Genomic DNA, 23,085 nt, shown 5'->3' with positions numbered 1-23,085 from the left:
AGAGCCTGGCTCTGTCCTCTTTGCACACACCTTCAGATATTTATGTATGTTGATGAGATTCCCCTGAGCCTTCTCTTCTCCAGGCTTAACAGCCCCAGCTTTCTCAGCCTCTCCTCATAGGAGAGATGCTCCAGTCCCTTTAATCATCTTTGTGGTCCTTGCTGGACTCTCTCCAGTAGCTCTGTGTCTCTTGTATTGGGAAGCCCAGCACAGGACCCAGTACTCCAGGTGTGGCCTCACCAGGGCTGAGCAGAGCCCTGGTAAATTACTGACCAAATGCAGCTTTGTGAATTTCAGATGGAGATTAAACATCTCCTACTTAATGCAGCAGTTGATCAAGTGATGTCTTAATTTTGTAGTGTGGAACAGCTTGCTTAATGTCACTATTTTGGGGAGCTAGCAACAGGAGTTCATGTCAAAAGTGTTTTATGGTCCTTGCACTGCATTTGTTGTGACTGGAAATCCTCTTGTTCCTTTGTCACCTGGTTAGTTGCCCTTGTTATGAAAGGGAGCTGAAATTCAGTGTGCTGGGATCAGCTGGATGTTCAAATTATTGAAAGGTTGAAGTATTTCTTTCTTGTGATTCTTGAAACGCCTCAGGGCCTTGTTAAAAGCCTACCCATGCCTGTCTTTGACAGCATCCCTACCTAGACCACCACTAGTGAGCTAGTGCTGTGAGTTTTGTTAGTAGCACCCAAGATAAATTTCCATGCGAGATAGGTAACTTACAGGTGCTTGTACATGATGCCTCTTTAGGACAGAAAAAAATCAAAGAACCTCTGTGTAGCTGCAGAAGGATGAGATGTCCACTGAAGAGCGTATGTTTGAGTACCCTAAGCTCCTGAAGCAAGTGTCTATGTGGTATGTGACCTGCAGTTCAGAATCTGGTTCTGTTGTATAATCATGTTCTTAAATCTTAGTTTTCTAGCTTTTAAGTGCTTGACTCTGAAGAATGGTAGCTTTTTGCATGTTGTATGCAAAATAAGTATTGTGTTGCTATGGTCCACAATGCCTGTCTGCAGAAGTGCAAAAACCTGCACGTTAATGCTTCGTTTTACCATTTGAAAGGGACTTAAAGATTACTGTAGGTGCACACTGCTGGATGGAAAGCAAGCTTCTAATCTTGACAGATGCCATACACTGTAACAAAACTGAATTGCTGTTGATGGCCTGAAAATATTCTGATATGTTCCACTTAATTGGAAGTGCTGTTTTTAGGATAACTATTTTATTACCTTGCCCTGTAAAGCCCTTTAGCCTAATGATAGTCCATGATTGGTGCTTATTAGATAGGCTTTTTAGTGTTGCAGGTGAATGTCACTCAAGTCTGCTTTGGAGAAATGCAGGGATTAAGGCTGGCAAGGCGTTTGGAGGGTGCATGCAGCAACATCTGGCCACTTGCAAGCTGCAGCAGGTTGTGACAAGTTACTTGCATCATGGAGCTGAGCAATCTGGTTTTGTTTTGGAGCCTTTCAGTGCGCTTGGATGCTTGTGTCTGATTTACTGAGTACCATGGTTCATGTCAGTATTGTTTTGAGGTTTATGAGAACAAGCTGCATTTAGGGTTCCTCTGTCCTTTTCCATTCTATTACCTTACTTTCAATTTGCAAAGTTCAACTAGCGTGTGGATAGCTGTTTCTTTGGAGATGTGTGTAGTCATATAAACCCAGTGCAATATTCGTAATGCTTGCAAACTGGCAGAAGAATATGCTCCTAGAAGTTTGAAAGAGCCTGTGGAAGGCCATCGGGAGTGATGCCAGTGGAGGCAGCTTCTAGCCTGGGTCAGGTTTGCTTTGAAATAATTTATTCAGTGTGACTGCATTAAGAGGGAAGCCTGGGAAATACTTATGCCCTTGTGTGTATTAATCTACTTGGTGTTGCAGAGACGGGTGGTTGATTTCTGTGGCCTGCTTTATCACACCAGGTTATGTGTTAGGATTTAAAAATGCTGGGGGCTCCATCTGAATCCTACCCCGAGAAAGCAATTTGCTTCTGCAGATTGGCTCTTCAGGAGAGACTGCATGGGCAGCAGGCGGCTTGGCTTCCTCGTGCGGCGCTCTGTCTGCACTCAGCCCTTGGAGGAAGCAGCCATTTCAGCTCCGGAGAGGCCACGGTCTGTCTAGTGATAAATGTTTGTGGCTCTTGCAACATTCATGTGTCAGGGACTTGGAAGAAATCTGACCTCTGAGACTGAAGGCTAGGCTGATGGGGGTGCGGGGGGTGTGGTGGGAAACAAATCCCGAAGCTGTGTTCCTCACTGCTGTGGTTTTACACCTGCGTTCTGTTTGGCAGCATGTTGTTGATCGTTGTTGATTGTTTGGCCTCTTCGAATACATGCTCGCTCTCTCCCCCCAGTGCGTGGACAGAATGGGAACAAGGGAGAGGAAATGGAGGCAAAGAGCTCCCTGCATGCATGAGAAAAGCCAGCAAGAAGGACTCACTGTACGGGGAGGAAGGCAGGGACTGAAACTGCTCCTAAACACCACCTGGGCAGAGGGAAATACAAAAGATAAGGATCATGCTCACAGGCGTGAAAAATCCCAGTGTGGCATTTTCCTGAGAGTGGGAGCTGTGGAGGCAGCTATACTGTACACTCTGGTGTGTGGGTACTTTAAAAGATGAAGTATTTGGGAAGTCTTGTGTTTTTCTCGTCCCCTTCTGCTATTCAGAGTTGTGTTTGGATACTGGGAAAGCTGTATTAATGAGGCAAGTTCCAAATGTGTCTTGGTTCACAGTTGTTCTGAGCTCTAGCAAAATGGGGTTGCTTGATGACTAATTCCTACCTGAACTATCCAGACTGAAATATCACTGAGGCTCCTACTTTTCTTGTAGTGGAAGGGTCTTTAGTTAGAGGCTATTCGTCTAGTAACTTAGTGTGCAGTACTAAAATTGTGCTTGAGGTCTCAACTGTGAAAGCAGGGAGTGTGTAAAGGGTGAAGTGCATTTAATGAGTTGTGCCTGATGAATTGATTTTTTTTTCCTTTTCTTCCCCCCGCCCCCGAATGATCCCATGTAAGAATGAATGCTAACACTCTCTGAAAATGTCTTGTGGCGGTACAAAGGGCGCAATGGTAGATGCTTCAAACGCATTATTTCTCTTCCATCTCTGCCTTTGTCCTTCTTTCAAGTGGATAACTCATGTATTTGCACTGACTGCTTTAGAGATCTGGGAGCAGAAGCAACAGCATGAAACTAATGTGATGCTTTAGAATTTTGCTGCCACTTACTGAGTGTTGAATAGCCGTAATTAAATTAACCAGTATATTGATTTCACCATGCTGCTTGAGAAAGATAAGAGCACTAACGTAAGCATTGGAGCTGCTGCTTAGTAGGCCTGAAAAGCTGCAGCCACTCAGAATACGTAATGCCAGCGGTACCAGTGAAGCTGAGCAGGTTGATAAACTAAAGATAGTTATCCTCTCAAAACTGTTTTAGCCTTTATGAAGCTAGTTGATGGCCTTGTAGAGTAATTACTAATAAAAGAAAAAAATACTAAGCTCCATGGCTTTCCTGAGTGCAGAGATTGCCTCAGAAGTGAATAGACCCATTTTAGTTCGTGTGGAGCTTGGTTTTGCATTAGTGTCACTGTGATGGACGTCTTCCAGTGTCTCAACAGATGTAAAATCGTGTCGGTCACAGAACTAGAAGCATGAGTTTTGAGGCCGACGGTCTGATGCATTGAGGGAAGGGGGTGTGTGGTTTTTAAAATTTTTTTTTTATTTGTACTCAGTTGGGTACTTGTTAATGAAATAGTCATGGCACTGGCAGGGACACTGTTCTAAATGTGACTTATGCTGTTGTACCTTATGGTCTTGCCTACAGGGATAACTGAATCAACATGTGGGTGCATTACTCTTAAAAAAAAATTTAAAAAATGAAGTGGCACAACTTCTGTGGGTAGGTGACACTAAAATACTGCAAATGCATGTTATTCACGAGTCCAAATGATGTCTGACATAACCTTGAGTTTTGGCTGGGAAGATTATACAGCAGTCCAGTTCAAAAGCTTTGTGATACTAGTAAGCATTTGATCTGAAGTTATTTTATTTTGAGGTGTGTGCTCTTGGACAACTGCGGTTCACGCGGATGGAATCTTTCTTTTTGTTTTCTATTCTTAGTGTTTACTTTCATTCTAATTCAAAAGGAGCATCAAACTTCATGTTACAATAATTGAGACATTTGCCAATACTGATAAGTTAAATTTTTATTTCATAAATATACCTAACTATTCCATGTGCTAAGAATAAAGTTGTTTAATTTGCTCCTTAAAGCAAGCTTTATTTTTTTTTTTTTTTATTACAGAGTTCTCTTTCAGTCACCTCCCGCTCCGTATCTGCACCATTCCTGCTCCCATCTGTCCCATTTCCCCTTGCCTGCTGTGTAGGTCGCTGGCACTAATTTTCCTCTACCTTCAAATACCCGTCTTATGCATCTCTACTGTATCTTTCCTTTGGAATCAGCCCTTCAGCTAACTCATGTACACTGTTCTGGCTATTAATAGCAAAGTGACTGCTGGTTTTGTTGGGAGTTTTACTAGCTTTTCTTTCTTTCTTTTTTTTTTTTCCTAAGTTTCAAATGGGCAAATTTCATTTAGAAGGTGTTCTCAGAAGCAGAGTTTACTTGTATTCTGCTCTGAGGTAAAATTTGTTGGTTTGTTTCCCCCCCCATTAAGGAGAGTGTCATCTTCTAACCATTTTCACAGCGGTCTTTATATCCTACCTATCACAAAAATGAAGATTTTTGTCTAGGTGAAGGAGGAGAGAAGAATAAACAGGCAGGCTGTTGAAATGTAATTGTTGCAGCTGTTCAGAGACAAACAAAAGGGTAAGCAGTTGGGTGCTAGGAACAATGAACATCTTTTTAGTATGGATTGAGTTAAATATTGCGAAGTTCCTTACGCTTTCGCTTCAGCAAGTGCCATCTCCTGGGGGAAGCTTCTTCCTGTAGAAGGGAAGAAGTCTGCTCTGTGACTTTCAGAAAGGCCTTTCAGTGAGAAAAATCCTGTTAGCCTGTGGTGTTGACCTTGCAAATTCTATTTAACAGCATCAATAAGGTGAATTGTGGGTGACCTGTCAGTGAGGATTCACGAGGAATTGAGTGCTCTCAGCTAACAGTTTTTCCTCTTGTTTGCTAGATGTTGGGAAGCTTCCTACTAAGATTTTCTGCTAGGGAATCTTGCTTGGTTTTCAAGGATGCAATCATTGCCTTGAAGTTATGTTCAGTATTTCCTCAAATTGAATGCCTTGCATATTGTATTCCATCTCCAGCTCGTGAGGTGTTAACTCTGCACAGGTAACAAAGCCATTTGTGTAAATAACCATAGTCCATATGCTCTCTGCTACTGCTGGGTGGAGTTAGGTGAGCTTGCAAAGCAACCGTGCTATTCACAATGAGGCATCAGCCTCTGGTGGGAGAGGTTTTCTGTGAAGGTGAGAATGGATTTAATTCTGGAGCCTTGCCAGTCAGTGTGCTTGTTATGTTAACAAGCTAATGTTAGAGCAATTCCGCAAGGAGTTTGCATGTTTCAGTATGCTTTGGTGTGTCAAGCTGTGGTTTTGTTTCTAGTCTGTTTTCCATGCACTTGGTACTGTGGAATTTTTTTTTTTCCCCCCCAAGGTCCATGGTACTGGATTATAAGATGCTTCTTTCTAGCAAAGTTTAGGAAAGTGGGTTGGAGAATTCTTTGGCAAGATAGATGCATGTAGGCAATGAAGAACTTCATGTAGAGGTAGGAAGTTGCCCCCCCCAAATGGGGGATTCTTTTGTCTTTTTTTTTTTTTTTTCCTAAATGTCAGGTGGGTGACAAGGGGAAGGACTATTCAACAGTCAGGGAAGAAATGTTTCTAAGCAAAAGGTAGAAAGTGTGTTAGTGAGTATCGCTGGATTTGTGCCTGCTGATTTGTCTTTCAAGCTTGATACTGAACAACATCCTTTGATGTTCTCGGGCACCTGTGTTAGGAGGGTGAAAAGCTGTTTCTTCATCATCTTCGTGTTGCATAAGATTTAACTTTTTTTTTTTCCTGGGATATTTTTCATCAGTCATCTTTTCCAGAGACTCATGGCCTGTGAGATGTTTAAAAGCAAGTATTTCAGCCCAAATTCCTGACTAACAGCTATAACTGGCAGACCATACCATTGTGGAAAACTTAAGTAAAAATGCAAGTAGAAGGCTATAATCGGTTTTATTAAAGGAAAGTTCGCTTTCATTGTTGTATATACTGGATAGGTACAAATAGGATATAAGAAGTTTTTTATGTGTGTGTATATATATTCAGATGCTTAGTATTACATTTCCAATCATTTGCTGTTTTCTAAATGAAATTGATCCATGTGGATCCATTTGTATTTGATTTCTTTTTTTTTTTTTTAACTCCCAGTTGTAGTTTCAGCCCCGTGTAAGGTGACTGTTGAAGTGAAATAATTAAATACATTCAAACTAAGAAGGCTTGCTCTGGGAAAGTGTTCTCTCTACCCTAAAAAAAAAAATGTTTCAGCAGTCAAGAGCTGATTTTTTTAATTCTTCAGTCATGTTTCCTTGTGCTTAGGCTGATGGTGTGAAAACAGCAGAATTTTTCCAGTGCGCGTTTGTAGAACCTGTTGCAAAAAAAGGAAAGCTTAGGATTTAAAGTCAGTGTTTCAGACCTATGGTGCACTTTGAATGAAAGAAAAATGGAAGGGGGGAAAAAAAAAAATCTTTCTTCAACAAGGTAAACTGTCTGGTGCTGGGAGAATCCTGTGTGTTTATGCGGTATGTTGCACAGACTTGGGAAGTGGATGGTGGTGAAGGGATGTTGAAGCTTGAGGTTCATACTCTTTCATGTGGATGTTCACTCTGGAGTGGAAGCTTCTGGTCTGGCCAGAGGGCTAACCCAGATGAGCTGCTTGGGATTGGAGGCATCGTTCTCTGGAGCACGTAAACCTCTGAACGAATAGAATATTTATATAAAGATAATAACTTGTTTAACTGTGTAACTCTAACTTATTTCAGTGGTTGTGAGTCAGGAAGCAGGAGTGGCTGGCAGTGTGAAGGCTGTGGTGGTTTGATGTCGCACTGCAAGATTTCTCAGCTGCTTATGAAGAAACTCTTACAAATTACAGACGAGTGTATTAAGAAAACAGGCACTAAATTCAGTCATTTCTGTACAGACAGTAATCTACCAGAGGGTTGGGTAGGCAGCTGGGAGAGCCAATTATGTCAGCTGTCATTACCAGATTGCTTTTAATGAAATACTACTTTTTGCAATATGAATACTAGCCCTAGTCTAATAGCAATCTCATCTAACTGACATTGCACATTCAGTTTCTGTCTCTTGATTTTAGAGAAAACCTGCCAGAATTATGTTATGAAGTAGTAATTAAGTAATGAAGTGTAACCCCAGGTAACAGACTCCTAAACACTGTCGTTGTATTTAAGAAGAATGTGTTATTACTAGTGCGTGTTGTAGGATAGATTTGCTTCATAAAAATAAAATCTAATTTTTCCCATGCTGAGAGGCAAGTTTCTTTTGTATATTGTGCTAAAAAAGAGTTGAAGCTAGACTGCGTTTGCACAAGGATGTTTGAAAAGAAGTGTTTTGTTAGGCTGCTAGACTGACATGATTCAATTTTGTCATGAACACAAGGGCTGCCCAGCATCTTTTGCATTTGGGAATGAAAATTGGTCTCTCCCCTTCCTTTCTGAGCTTCTTCAGATGTTTTTTTATGTTAGACAGTGCAAAGAATGACAGACTTTCTCTGTGGTGCTGCTTAAATTTACCTTTTTGTTTGTGTTCAACTTTATTCTTTCAAGTTTGCGCCCAAGGGTGGGAGGTACAAAGATGTGGAAGTTAATAATGAGATTTAGGGGTTGCCTGGGTAAAAGGGTGGTGTTTTTGCCTTGAAATCAAAGCAGAACATTGGTCTTACTGTTTTCACGTGGGTTGGTGTAGGTTAGTCAAGTCCAAGTAATGAGAAACTAGAGCCTTTAGTGTTGTGCATTGTCTGCATATGGACTTGTTTAAGGAGGCTTGCCAAAGCAAAACTGCAGCTGATGTTTTAAAACTGTTCATCGTTGATCGCCAATATACTGCTTAAATCAATAGAAGCATTTCTGAAAAGCTTCTTTTCCTCCCCTGCAGTTCATGTAACACAACAATTTTTTGGTATTTCTTTGTAAGGTTCTCCGCCCCTTTCTTTATATTTTACTGCTTTGCCTAGAAAATGGTTATTGAAGAACTGCCCATTTTCTCTAGCTGTTTGTAATGCACCTGTGTTTTTCTTCTAGAGCTACCTGTTTTCTCCTTTTATCATTCCATATATGACATAAAAACATTACATACCAATTTGGGTTTGTTCCAGGATGCTGGTGTATGTGTCCTACTTAAAGTGCAAGGTGGTGAAAGTGTTCAACACCTGAGGAGGAACCCGACATCTTGCAGAATTACATTTTCCCTCCCCTGCTACCAGTCAGTAGGTTTTTAGCGTAGTAGTTTAGTAGTTTACTAAGCATTCTTGAAATCTGAAACAATTGGGAAAACGAACCTTGTTTCTAGTTTCTCTTCCTCAGCAACTTGCTATGTAGGCTGATGACATCTTACGCTGCTACTGTGTTTGAAGGAGATTTACAGATTTTAAAAAAAGTAAAAAATTGAGGTCGCTGGCTTAGGCTGTGTATTGACAGTGACTTGCTTAATTTGATACCATCTTTTGAAGCTACCTATGCCCAAAGCATGCTTTGAAAAAAAGCCTAGACTATTTGGGTATGGTAACAGTACTATTTTAGTATAAGCTCTATCTAAGTTAGTGCTGCTGTAGTCTTGCCCTCCATATGGGGTGCTCCTGAGCATCCTCACTAATTCAGGGAGTTTGACTGAGGAGTGTTCCCCCACTTTTTCTTTTCCTCCCCACATAGTGCTAGCTTGACTCCTTGAACTTGGCTTGCTGAAGGTTTAAATAAGGAACATTGCAAGGCAGGTGTGAGTATGCACGTCTGAAGAAAAAAGGTGAAATGCAGAATTAAAGCAATTCTGAGTTAAACTGTTGTGGTAATGGAGCCTAAAGTGTTTTCTGCAAACTCCTTAATGATTTTTAATGTCTACTCCAGAGAGAGTTAATAATAGCACTTAATCAATCTGGAAATCTAAGCAGTGGGGAGGCACACTTTCATTGCATATAAAAAGGTATGTAGATAACAAGGAACGAAGTGCCTGATTGAATAGAGGTAGCTCACAGCCAATACTCAGTGAACATAACTGAACTTGTTTGACAGTGAACATAACTGAACCTGTTTGACATTTCACTGAGGCTGATCATTGTTCTCTTGATCCAAACTTGTGGGAAGAGAGGTGTTAGATGTGATCTACCCAGCGTGTTTGCAGTGGTATCCTTGTCCTCTGTGTTCAGCAGCGCAGGGCTATTGGAGCCTGGCAGGCTGTGCTGCGGTTTTTCTTGGTAAGAATTTAACCTGTGCAACCCATGTGGCGTTGAGAAAAGCATACTTTATCTTGGCTAAAATCTACTAACTGTACAAGTCTGGAGTCCACCCGCTGTGGAGCTCTTGAGCATGCACGGTGCTGCAGCATTGCCCGCGCAATTTCTGTGGGTATCAGGAAATTTTCTCTTCCTCTAAGTGGAAGACTCACAAAATGGAGGAAGCCCAGGAATGCAGTGAGTAAAGCGATGGCAGCTTGCGTCAAGAACACTCAGCTCACACAACTGATCAGTGAGCTACGCCTCTGGCTTTTGCTGCTGTTTGCTGCAGTGCCCTGCACAATTGCTTACGTCTACATACGTACCTTCCCAGTGCCCTCTCTTGCGGCTGGGACGTGGTGCAGCTCCCGGCATCGCTGGTGATCAGCACCTGGGCTCCTTTGTGTCCAGCAGAACACACCTTCCTGCCTGCCTGGCTGCCTGCCCAGAGCACAGGCAAGGTGCTTTTTTTGATTGGCAGGTTCAACTGCAATTTTTTCTGTGTTTTGCTGGCCTGATTGAGATAAATTATATTGACGGAGTGCTTCAGGAATTCAGGATTGAGGTGGGGGAGGCAGTGAGGGGATGAAAAATTAGGGATGGAAGGATGGTCTGGAAGGAAAACTGTACTGTGGTGGATTGGAGGTAGGGAGATGGGAGCTTGCTTGTCTGGTGTGGACACAGATTCTGAAATGTTGTTTTTGTGAAACTCTAATCATTGGTGTGACCATTTATCAGCAAGAGAAGGTTTTCTTTATTCTAAAAGCAGTTTCATTGCTCCAGTTGCATTGTTTCACTTGCTAATCTTTTCGTCCTAATTTTTTTTTGATAGCTTGTACTTACCAGGTTTGATTTGAATACTTTGTTTAGTAAGTTTATGCCCTTAAAGCTTCCCATCTTCTTGATCGGATGTAATGGCAAGTACCTGATAGTTGGGAGCTCTTCTCCATGCTCCTTCCATGTTTTCTAAATCTGAGGGAGATTTCATGTATAAACATGTACATATGTAAAAAGCTATTTTGGAAGTTTGCTGTTTCTTTTATGTGTTTTCAGAGTTTTATTTTGTTTCAAGGTGTGTGTGTGTGTGTGTGCGCTTCCCCCTCCTCCCTACTTTACTGGTGGATATGCTTTTGCATTTGCCATTTATTGAGTGGAAAAATGGACAAATTGGAGAAGAAAGGTTTAACTTTTTTTTTTATATACTCTCTCAGGCTGATTACATTCAGCATTTAAGGCATCATCTGCATCTTTTTCTGTTCAAGATCTTGTTTGAGAGCATTTCTCCCTGGGATTACTCCATTCTGTTGATTCCTTTCATGCATCCAGTCTCTAGGGTTCTCCCTCTTGCCACCCCCCAGTATCTGTGATTATATACTCTTGGGTTTTGATTAAGTTTTGGGACGCTAATGAGCCAGCAGGGAGTAAAAGTGGTTAACAGCAACAAGAATGAAGAGGAATGTCTTGGCTGCATTTCTATATCTTGTGAAAACAAAGTGGATTAAATCAAGTTTTGGAATAAGAGAATGCTTATCACTTTGCACTGATCTGTGCCCAGTTTTTGCACTAAATAGGAATTTTTCCACTCAAGCTAATTCTCCCTTTCTTCAAATGCAGCTTGTCTACACAGTTCAATAGTTATCTTTGATTTTTTTTTTTTTCCTTTAAAAAAACCCAAAACCAACCCTTTCATGATTCCCTAGGTTCTTGAAGTAATTTCAGGATGCCTTAAATGCTGTCATCTTGGAGTCACAGCCTCTCCAGTTTTCTTGACTTTCTAGCTATAATAAAAATAACTCCATTATTTATGTTCCCAATTGTACTGTGAATATTTTAATTGAACTCAGTTCCCTCTGTGTAGATCATCCTTGGAGCATGCACCTGTGTCTGATTTGCCCAGTTGTTCTCTTAGCATCCCAATATCTTGCTCAGCCTGGATAGCATTGAACTGGGAGCAATGGAGGAAAAGCTGTATGAGACAGGACAAAATGGTACTGATTACAAATACAGTATGGTTTTGTCCTAAGGATATGGAACTGGGATTAATTTTAGAGCTGCAGGGAAGGGGGTTAACTTGGAGTGCTTACTTTACCACTAACTAATTGCTAATGACACCCAGGGCAAGCTGTAGGGTCCTACCCTGTATTCAGTGTGACCTTGAAACGTGTGCTGTAAAAGATAATGGCAGCTTCAGTATTTTTAATATCAGAGTATGTGTCTTGTTTAGGAAAATGCACCTTGGTGCTCTGTAATAAATAGTTTTGTGGGTCTTTCAATTCTCTAGGTTTATTAAAATGTTCAGAAAGCAAAGGGTAGACATAAAATACTAGTATTACTTCCTGTACAAATGTTATTCCTCCTCTCACTGTGTGCTTTGTGTTATCATCTAATTACCTTGAAGTTAATTCCTTAGTGCTTATGTGTCTCAGGCTCAGGAAATGAGCTATTCCAGGAAGAATTACCTGCAATTAACAAGCCGATAATGTGAAGCAGTTTGTTTTGAGTGTACACAGTTGTAAATAAGAGCAAAACTGAACCTCTGACTCCCAGAAGCAGACAAGGGTACATTCAGGAAAGTCTGTAATGATTCTTTTGGGGGATTCTATGAAAAGTCATGTTTCTTTCATTACATTCCAACTTTTACCTGTTTATTAGGCTGCGGCATCTTTCTGAAATTGTTGCTTTGTAAGAATTTGAAGCACACTTGTTAATGCTGACATGCATGAGCATTGATCTCCAAACCTGCAATGGAATTTATGGACTTGAAGTATTTGCTTAAACATTCAAGTACAAGTGGAGCTGGTGGTACTGAGAGTTGTTTGTTCCAGTGTATTACTGCTGGTCCTGTTCTTCCCCGTCTTACTCTTCCTTCTCATTACAGGTCTTGATGCAGAGTTGTCTTATGTGAGGAATGATGTGGTTAATCACTATGCGTTGTCCTTCAATCTCTTAATACCCAGCGAGACCAACAATCTTCACTTCAGCTGGCATGCTAAATCCAAGGTAAGGAGGCATAACTTCTCTGTTTGAGTACTCGATACATGATCTGTATTCCTTAGTGAATATCCACTATTATAATTTAATGGCTTTTTTCCTTTGCAAAAATTAACGTATGTTAGGAGTAGAAGAATTATTTATGTGATTGCAGGCAGTAGATTAAGATGATATGTATCCAAACTGTTCCTTTTTTGGTTTAGAAAGGTTAAGCACTTCTTTTGAAGTTATTTTTTTACTTCTTGCAATCTGTGTGTATATGTACAAACTACTGGCTGTGGAATCTCTTCTGGTGGTGCATTGAATACACAGAAGAGGCAGCCATGAACTGAAGCCTCTGGAAATCAAATGTAGAGCAATTGTGTTTTAGAGATTTCTAGAAACATATGTTTGGAGACGAGAAGAACCTATAAAAGTAGCATCTAGTATGTTATTAGTGAGCCTCGGTTGGATGGAAAAGGATTTTTGTTTCACTTAATCACCGTGGCTGGAGCATGCAGCAACAACTGTCATAAAGATTGCATATGCTCTTACATTTTGAAGGATTTCCAGTTACTTAACAACTTATTTTTGTATATGAAATGATCAGTTTAGTCTCTGCCAGATGTTTTTTTTAAACTTGAGTGATGGTTATTCTTCTGTCCTTAAGCAGGAAAGACTGCAGTAGGAACAGTAATATTTAACAACTCCACCAGTGCAATTTCTGAAGATTCCTTCTGCCAGCGTTCTTCCCTTTGAGGTGTAACTTCTTATGAGATGTGAATTTTGGCCTGCAATGGTATGGGGTAGAGAGCAAGCCAGCCCTTCCACTTGATATCGTATTCCACCTTCACAGGCAGTTCAGTCACTTGCCATTTGAGTAGGACCTTTGAAGGAGTTTTCTTGTTACAGTTTCAGCCATGAGCTACCTGCATCACTGTCCCTGCCCTGAGTTTCCTTGGGCCTGTCTGTGAATTTTAATAGGAATTTTTGAGCTTGTGTAGCCCTCTTCCACTGCTGTGATTGCACCACTCGGCATCTTCTGTGCTAAGTTTGTAGGATGGGTGTAGTGCAGTTTATAGGAGCTCAGAAACTGGGTTATGTTTCTACACTTGGCATCTTGACTGAAAAATAAATTGAAAACATAAATGCATCCTATTATGTTTTAGAAAGGGGAAAAAAAATAAACTAATGGGGCAAACAAAGTAAAACCAAATTCATTCAAGTGAGTGTGGAGGGATAGGATGAATTTCCAACAGGAGCTTATGACTTAGTTACAATAGGTCCTGTACTTTTTGATGCAGAATCAGCTTCTTAAGTGGAAACAAAATAAACAAAATCTTGCCTGTAGTTGAATAAACTGTTTGTAAGCAATTTTGGCTGTGTAGTTTATAAAACTGATTAGAGGAAGGAGAATTTTTTGAATTCCCATGGTTTTAACAAACTGGCTTTTGAACAAGTAAGTTTAAAAGTATCAGCAAGTGAGGTTTGTGGTGGTTTTTTGGTGTGTGGTTTTTTTTTTTTTTTTTTTAATATGGCACTTTAAATTCTGCCCCAAATTTTCAAGAATGATTTCAAGAGTGGCTTCTATTTTGGCTTTCTTAATTTGAACTGTCACAAAAGTCTGATACTTAGACTTCATATAAGAAACCTTGAATTTGGGCACCTAAAATCACCAGCATTCTTTGAAAATAAGGTACAGTGGTTTTAATTTCAAGAATTATGAAAAGGTATGTAGCATTTCTTTTTACTGCTGTAGAGATTTCTTATGGGTTTTCTGTTTCCCAACTATTGTTACAGGTTGAGTATAAACTGGGATTTCAGGTAGATAATCCCATGGCTATGGCTATGCCCCAGGCCAACATTTCTCTACAAGGAGAAGTTCCTCGCACCCTTTCAGGTAAACTTCCCACCCCCTGAAAGTGCACAGCTGGTGCTGATACTAATAATGCTTTCTGGTGGTACTTTTGCTTTTTCCAAAATGTGTGTAGTGTTGCATAAGACTGTAATTTTTCTGTTAAACGTAATATGTTTACAGGCCTTCTGCAGCAGTTATGACAGCTAAAAGGGTATTATAGATGGAGACTATTAGTCTGAGAGTAAGATTTTTTTTTCTTTTTTTTTCCCCCTCTTGTTTAGTGGAGGACAGAGATTTTCCTGGAAAGGAAATGTAACATTTTTTTATGTATATGTACACACACAAGCTTCCCATTCTCTTTCAACAATAATAATTAACAATTGCGTGGATTTTAAAATCCACGCCTTTTAATTTCTCTAGCATGTAGAGATGACATTTCAAGATATGTGGGAGCTGTTAATACATTAAAGTGTTTATGGTAAGTTTAAAACTGAGAAAACTATTTTGAATATATAATAGCTCCTCCATAGAATTTATTTTGGAAACAATTGCATTTGTTTCAGGAAATGTGCAAATGATCATCATTCATGCTTGTTCAAGTATGGTTCCTCGCTGTCTTGTGCCCTGTTGGATACTTGAGGCACAATAAAATATGTGTTGATGGTTTTGTTGTGTACAACTTTTTTGTGAAAGCTGACATGGGAATTAGGCTTGTTGCATCTGCTCTGTTGGCATAAATAATACTGGTATATAAGCTAGAAAGTAAATAATGTCATATTAGTTTAAGCTTTGATTCCAGTCAGATTTGCAGAGACCAAAATACTTAATGGTTGTGAAAAAAGCTAACCTTCTGTCCTGGTTTTGGCTGGGACTGAGTTAATTTTCTTCCTAGTAGCTGGTATAATGTTGGGTTTTGCATTTAGTAGGAGAATAATGTTGGTAACGCACTGACGTTTTCGGTCATGTCTAAGTAGTGTTTATACCAAGTCAAGGATTTTTGAGCTTCTCATGCCCAGCCACCAAGAAGGCTGGAGGGGTACAAGAAGTTGGGAGGGGACACACCCAGGACAGCTGACCCAAACTGGCCAAAGGAATATTCCATACCATATGACGTCATGCCCAGTATATGAACTGGGGGGAGTTGGCTGGGAGGTGGGGAGGCGGGGGTGGGTGGAAGGCAGGGATCACTGCTTGGAAACTGGGCATTGGTTGGTGAGTGGTGAGCAATTGCATTGTGCATCACTTGTCTTTCTTGGGTTATATTTCACTCTCTTTTTATCTTCCTTTTCATGGTGATGATTATTGTTATTGTAATAATAATATTTTATTTTTACTTCAATTATTAAACTGTTCTTATCTCAACCCACAAGTTTTACTTGTTTTCACTTCTCCTCCCCATCCCACCGGGGGAGGGGAGGAGTGAGTGAGCGGCTGTGCGGTGCTTAGTTGCTGGCTGGGGTTAAACCACGACACCTTCATAGCATTTGAAAAAGCAACAAGGAAAACTAAATTTTCTGGGTTTCTGTGGTAACGGAGGTTTCTCTTGTGACAGCACTTTAACTCCAAAGCTAATGGATGGCTAATGGTCATTTATCCACAAATAAAATTTTCGTAATCTGTAAACTTTTAATATAACTCACATAAATTAATTTAAAATATATGTCCTTTAGTGCTTTAATAGTTGTCTGAAATTACATGGCATGAGACTAAAATAGCATTTCTTAATAGCAAGTTCTTTAAAAATGTACATTGTAAACATCATTTAAGAGACTTTTATCATTTAAATGTTCTTTCACCACAATGTCTGAGAAGTGCTCGAACTTACTTGTTGTTTGTTTGCAGTGTTTCGTGTCGAACTCTCCTGCGCTGGCAGACTTGACTCTGAGGTCACAATACTAATGCAGCTCAACTTGACAATAAATTCATCAAAAAACATCACAGTTTTGAATTTCAAACGAAGGAAAATGTGCTACAAAAGTAAGACATTAAGTTTCAAATATTAAAAAACTTCTAGTGTTAAAGTATGATAGGAAAAGGGAGTGGGAAGGTATATGATCCAGGACATAAGTAGTTCTGGAGAGGGTAGGAAGAAACCAGGTAAAATTTTGCCTTTCAGTGGCAAATGGGTACTTTTGGTAAAAGCAGAAGCTGATGGATGAACAAATTCCCCAAGTGTTCTGCTGCACTGACTGACCTTTTTACATATATAGCAAAAAGCGTTTTCTCTGTTGTGCTTGGAAGGAAGCAACTAGTTTCCTCAAAACTGCAGCACTCTGAATATTTAAATTGTTCTAAGAATTACCAACAAAATCTACTTAGTTTATAAATTGTGATAAAATTGGCTATTTGGTGGATGTACTTGTTAGTCTTTGACTTGGAGTACTAAATGATCTTGGTAGGTAATACAGACTTCAGAAATCCCAGACTGACTCTTCTGTGTTTTGAGTTGGGAATCTGCAAGCACAGTTTGTTCTTGGATTATTACTATCTCCTGTTGCTTCTTCCTAGAAGTATTTTCATAGGCATTGGAAGAAAATTATTTTGGACAATCCCAAGAACTGTACCCTCCTTAAAAATGGCTGTGGAGTCCTGTTCTCAGGCAGCATTTGAGGATGGCCACCTCTCTATTTACATGTTCCTCCTGGCTCTGTTCAGTTTGCTTGGAGCCTTTGAGGACAGTAGTTGGCTTTTCGGAGGGGAGTTTGTCACTTCTTTTGGGTATGAATGTCTAAGGATGAACTTCTGGAGGGTGTGGGTGAAAGAGCTAGTGTGGCTTTTTAGCACATAATGTTGTGATACTCATGTTACTTGCATTGATGTTATGGAAAGACTATTCTTAATTCGAAGTGTATCTGTTTTTCTAGTGAAAATGGTGGTCTGGTATTGTTACCTTTATTTCATGTTTTCCTAGGTACTTTTTCAAATGTTCCAAGTGGCAAAGTCAGCACTGCTTATGCATTCATAGCTTACCAAGCTGCTGAATGTGCAGAGGAGGTTTCCATAGGCACCACACAGTTATCTTTGTGTGAGATAGAGCTACTTCCTAAATTTTGCAGAAGTGATTCTTACAAAGGTCATGTTTCTGTAGGTTCATAAAAATGTCAGTGGCTTTTTTGATATATGTTGATTGGTATAGAGCATCCGGGGATTTCTGATTTAATTTAGTGCATAAGTAAAAAATATGCAGGAACTTGCTGGCAGTTTTGCTCAAGGCTTTCATAATAGTTCCTCCTAAAGTTTAAAAAAGGAAAAAAAAAAACCCAACCAAAAAAATGTCTCAGATTTTTCCCTCTACCAGATTACTTTTTTACAAGTTTATCAGGCTGAACTGGCTTACCAAGGAGTCAGAAGGGGCTGTGCTGGGAAGGAAGCAGCCCTTCGTGGCTGGGAGCAGGAAGGAGGATGCGCAAGTGGGACTGCACCTTTGCAGCCACAGAAATCCATTATATTGCCTCAACTGCATGCAAATCCTCCAGGAGGTTCATCTGAAGTCATCTCCACAGCCTGCATTGCCTTGGTTTGCACTGCTCCTCTTAGTGACCAGACTCATAGTAAGCTTAATGAAGATTTATCCCATTTCTAAAGGACTACTTTCACACATGAACCTGAGTATTGTCCTTGTGTCTTTTGTTCCGTATTTATGAGCATTTAAATAGCCATTACCTTTTTCACCCTTCAGTTTTAAAATACTTGTGACTGTAGCATCAGCTGAGAAGGCGCAGTGCCCATGGGTGCATCTCTTAACTTCTTCCTAGGATGAGTAGCATTAGACTGGAGCCAGAATTTCTTCCAAAAGGTCAGGGTAGTATTGATTGAACATTCAAGAAATTATTTTCTATCCTGTAGTAACCGATTCTGTGAGGTCTTTGTTGTTTAGTGTCTTAGCATACACTCATATACTCTGTACCTCCTCTTTCTACTGTCTGCTGCTTTGGACTTTGGTGGACAAGCCAGAGGGTTTTTTGAGGTAGGTAGATTCAGTGGGTTCAAGCATGGCCTCAATGGACATATGTATCAGTGATGAAATATATCTGACCCATGTGTCTTAAGTGCGATCTTTATTACACAGTGCTTAGGTATTTAAAATGGAAATCTAGAGATAACTATAGTCCTTAAGCCAGCTCACCTATTTGGAAAAGCAGATTTGTTTTTCCATAAATGAGGCAATTGACTTCCGTGAAGGGCTACAATGTTTTTTTTCTCATCTGTCTAGAGCTTGAACCAGAAGTAAAGTCTCCAGCATCTGATAAAAACAGCAGCAAGGCTCTCTGTAAGTAATCCTGAGTGTACAACGTACTTCAGGTGTAAAAAATGAAAAACTTGTGATGTTCTTTCTATGAAAACGCTCTCCAGGTAGTCTGCACTGTACCCAGTATTTTAGTTTATTTTAATTTGGTTGGGGTTTTTAGTGTTTTGGGGGGTTTTTTTTGTAATTAATTATTTTAACTGTGAATATATACTAGTGAAGAGGAAAAAAGCCTATTCCAAGTCTCCTATCAACTTTTTTTTTTAATCATGTCTTAGGAGCTCTGGTTTCTGTACATGACTCTGATCTATTTTATTGACTTTAGGACCTGTCTGGTTTGCTGTTTTAACATGTCAGTATTGAATGAATACAACGAGGTAGTTTCTTTCGCTCCTTTTCTAGCTGGAAATATCATTGACTGACTATGCTCAGCCTCTGTAGTACCCCAAATGTAAACATTTTTGCCAAAATGCTTTTGGAAAGTAGTGGAGTGCATTGCTCAGTTTTCTCTTTACCACCCATTGTCTTCCAGGGCAATTGTTCTCCACGATGCATGATTTAAAATTGGGGATGGCTAGGGCTACTGCCTCTTCCTGCCTCCAGTCCCTCTGCCCATGTTGCTGCTTAACACGAGCTGAAGGCCAACGCAGCAGACAGCCCTCTGCTGCCAAGGTGCAACTGCAGAATTTTGCCCTAAAACTCACTGCAGTTGAGATTCTTTTGAGAAAGAGGATTAACTGTCCTGTTAACACTGCTGCATAAAGATTCAGGTCAGGGGGCTGTAATCCATCCATCATACCCTAAAATCAGGAGGAGAAGCTGAAGTTGTGTGCTCTGGCACATTTGATCAGTGAGTAAGCACCACTATCACCCTGCACCTAAGTATTAGTCTCATTTTATTTACTGTATTGGTGTGTGTCATGGTGTGCAGGTGACTCCTGCTCTTCCAGCCCCAAACAGCAAGTCTGTGCCACTTGCTGCATTGGGGCTCAGCTGCGGTGAAGGCTGGGTTTTGTCCATGCTCCTACTGTGTTTGCAGCATGGTAGCCATGGAGGAGGGACAAGGGGTTGTGCGAGGTAGAACCAGCAGGACCAACAAGGCCATTTTAGGAGGTTGCTGGCTAGCTTTTATCCTTCAGTAGGAACCCTCCTTTTGTCCCAGTAAATAAATGAAGGTATCAAGTGGCTTGCTGGACCCTGCCCTGCTTTGCTACAGCAGGAACTGTGGTGCCCACTCTTCTGCAGGTTACCATGGTCTGCCTCTGCAGGTGGGCTCCTGCTCCCTGCTTGTGTGGGACCTGGGTGGCAGGGCACCGGGGGCAAGTCTGGGGACAGCAGCAGTGCCCTCCTGACACGTCAGCCTGCTGGGAACTAGCAAAATGTCATCTGTTGTGGAGTTTGTTTGGGTTTTTTGAGGCTTTTTTATTTGTTTTTTCTTTTTTGGTTTGGGTTTTTTTGAGAAAGTTTCAGTAACTTTTCACCTTTCTATTTCAGTCGATCCTGTAAACGCAGCTCCCACCACTTCTACCCGTGTGTTTTATATCAGTGTTGGCGTGTGCTGTGCTGTTATATTCCTGGTGGCAATAATATTAGCTGTCTTGCATCTCCACAGCATGAAAAGGATAGAGTTGGATGATAGGTATGTATTCAAGCTTTTCAAGTGCATTTTTTGGGACACTTTTACTCAGATTTGTGGGAGTTCTGGTCTCAAAATGAACACTCTGTAGTAGCTTCCAATTTCTGTTCTTGATGTCAAGCTGTAGCAATTAGTACCTGTGTAGAGTGGTAGTAAGTGTTGTACAGCAGAAAAGCAGCAGTTGCAGGTGCTCTCCTGTTTATGGGTTGGGAGGGTTGGGACTGTTGGGTTTTTGCCAGAATAGTTGTGTGGAGGACACACAGTGGGGAAATTTGGACAGAATCAGATCTACAGGGATTGTCAGGATTGAAGGAAAACTTGATAGATACCTGGGTGCACTGAAAATGTTAGGGTTTGGGTTTTTTGTTTGTTTTTTGGTTTTTTTTAACTGACTTCTACAGGAGATCGAATTTCAGTTTTCTCTATTTTGATTGATTTACCAGTATTCACTTTGGCCTTAGGGTAAAGTCTGGGGATTACAACTGGTTGGTTATAAAGCTGAAAATGTGGCACTCTCCCAAATCTATTTTCAATCCCGAAAAACCAAATTGGCACAGGTATGCAAAAAGGACTTGTAACATGAACCCAAGGGCAATACGGTCAGCTGAGTGGGGATTAAACACCGAGGCGGAAGGGAGGCTGAAAAAGCAGGTGGACTGAGGCTCTGCTGAGGCTGTGTGGACAAGCTGCATCAGATGCAACTTTTCAGAAGCAGGCCGTTTTGAAACTGAATACTTTGGAAAACAGTTGGGCTTGTGGGTGGTCACCCCTGTTGAAAGGATATTTTGAACTGTTTCTGTTCCTGCCTGTAGCCTCTGAGTAGCTCTATCTTTTCATCTTCCTCTCTATCCATTCATCTGTTTCTTTCTGGGGTTTTTTTCCTGCCATTTACTCCTCTCGTGTCCCCAGACCACTTGCTTTTTGGGGAGTGTCAGCGTACTAAGTAGTAATGGTGTCTCAAGGCCTGATTATCTAACTTGTCAGCTTTTCTCAATTAATTTGTGCCTAACTGTCTACTGAGGGTTTTTAATCAATAGAAGGTGTTAAAGGATGTGCAGCTTGCTTTAATTCAGAAAGGAAAAGCATTACATTTATAGGGTGTGTGAACAGTGTCATCTGCAAGTTTTTGAGAGACTGTCTCAGCCTAGCATTGTGATCAAATGTCCTTTCATCCACTCTGTTGTACTTGATTTCTGTGGAGATACAAGCTAAAAATTCATCTAATGTTAATACTCTGTGGTTTGCAGGTATTAAAGAATTTGCTCTAAATCAGTATATGGCCTTCTGATAATTTCTGTGAAGTTTGTGCAGGCAGTGGGATTTAGTTCTTCAGAGAGCCATGTGATGACTTGTTTTTTGAGCCCAAAGGTGCCAGACCTGACAAAACCTTGGATGGGCTCCTGGGTAAGACCTGTGGTCAATTAGTGTTATAGCAAAGGTGCAACAGAGGCAAAATGTGCCTGAAAAATGAGGATCGGTGGAGTTTTGTTTTCAGAATGGGCAGCATGCATGGGAGCCAGCAAAGAGACTGCGAGGTGATGTTTCAGTGCTTGGTTGAGAAACTGCTTCTGTGTTATAATTTAGCCTCAGTGTTATGCACTAGCATTACATATGATCAGTGACTGCTTGATGTAGCAACTAGTCAAGGAACTTGTGAGCGAAGAAGCAACTTTTGATTTGATTTTGAATAGCAAGCTCAAAACCTTGCTGTAAAGGGGTCCCGACTCGAAGATGATAACGTCATCAGGGTTAATGACCTCCCAGGAGCAACAAAGGCTGGAAAACCCGCTGCTGTTGCTGTTAATTTCAAAAACCAGAACTAAATAAAAATGGGGAAAGTTGTTAAACAGAAGCTAAAACCAGGCAGCTGAGTTTACAGGCTGCATATGGACTGTTTAAGAACATTGTATTGAAAGTTCAGAGCAAATGCTTGCATACTTCCTATCAAAGGCACTTGAAAAAGTGCCAAAGAAAGTTAGCATGGCTTAACAGCAGGATAATGGAGGTTGTTAAAAGCAAGAAGGCATCGTTCAAAAAGCTGACGTGGTATGCAAGTGAGAAAACTAAGAAAGCTCATAAACATGAGCAAGTTAAACCTAAAAAACAGAATGAAGCTAACAAAAAAGGTACTTTTTCAAACTTGCAACAGGCATAAAAAGAATAATTCCTTTTTCAAACTTGCCTGCAGCAGGAAGCCAGCCAAAGAAATCTGTAGGGCTAGTAGGTGATCAAGTTACAAAAGGAGTTTCCAGCCATAGCAGGAAAACGAAATGCAAGTTCCGCATCAGTGTTTAATGCAGTGACCATGCCAGGACACTTCTTTCTGGGGAACTCACTGGAGAGTGGATCATATTAAAGCAGCGTGTAGATGCAACAGTGCAGAAAAGTTAAAATAAGCAGCAGTAAGTTGGCAGCACCAGAGAATATTCATTCAGAAACTCTAAAGGAAGTGAAAGTCGAGTAGCTAGACCAGCAACTGTGGCTTTTAACCTTGTGCTAGAAACTATGCTGGAAGCCTACAAGTGGAAGACAGTGAATGTGGGAATAACTGTACAAAAGGTTTCCAGAGAGATCGAGGCTAGCTATAAATCAGTAAGCCTGATGTTTGTATTGTGAGAATTAGTATATTCTGTTCTAAAGAAAAAATTCAGCAGGTGCATCTGTGATTATGGTATAAGGCAAAGATTTGACTTGGCTTGTTTTTTTTTTTTTTTTTTTTTTTCTAAAGGAAGTTTTGCTTCAAAGCTAACAGTGGTCCTTGAGGGCATCACCAAGCACATCTAAAAAACCTGCAAGGATGGCTAGCACTGCTTGGTCAGTGCTCAATAGCAGCCCGAGAAGCAAACGGAATGTTGATTATTTGGCAAGGCAGAGGGTTATACCCCAAAACAATCTCTTCTTTGTTCTCCCGATACAGTCATCAGAAGT

General features: G+C 40.6%; 1 protein-coding gene across 3 annotated transcripts in view; it reads left to right on the top strand.

Annotated features, from left to right (window-relative positions):
* The window catches only part of RYK (receptor like tyrosine kinase), a 63,852-nt gene that overhangs the window by 5,288 nt on the left and 35,479 nt on the right, over nt 1-23,085 (top strand). For all 3 annotated transcript variants that reach the window (XM_052803888.1, XM_052803887.1, XM_052803886.1), the window contains exons 2-6: nt 12,326-12,447; nt 14,218-14,317; nt 16,118-16,252; nt 18,489-18,545; nt 20,016-20,160. In XM_052803888.1, coding sequence (XP_052659848.1) covers nt 12,326-12,447; nt 14,218-14,317; nt 16,118-16,252; nt 18,489-18,545; nt 20,016-20,160 — 559 coding nt within the window. The remainder of the gene's footprint in view (nt 1-12,325; nt 12,448-14,217; nt 14,318-16,117; nt 16,253-18,488; nt 18,546-20,015; nt 20,161-23,085) is intronic.

The sequence above is a fragment of the Harpia harpyja genome, chromosome 12 (assembly GCF_026419915.1).
Source record: "Harpia harpyja isolate bHarHar1 chromosome 12, bHarHar1 primary haplotype, whole genome shotgun sequence".
Classification (NCBI taxonomy): domain Eukaryota; kingdom Metazoa; phylum Chordata; class Aves; order Accipitriformes; family Accipitridae; genus Harpia; species Harpia harpyja.
Note: the sequence above shows the minus strand (reverse complement) of the source record. Positions and strands in the feature narration are given on the sequence as shown.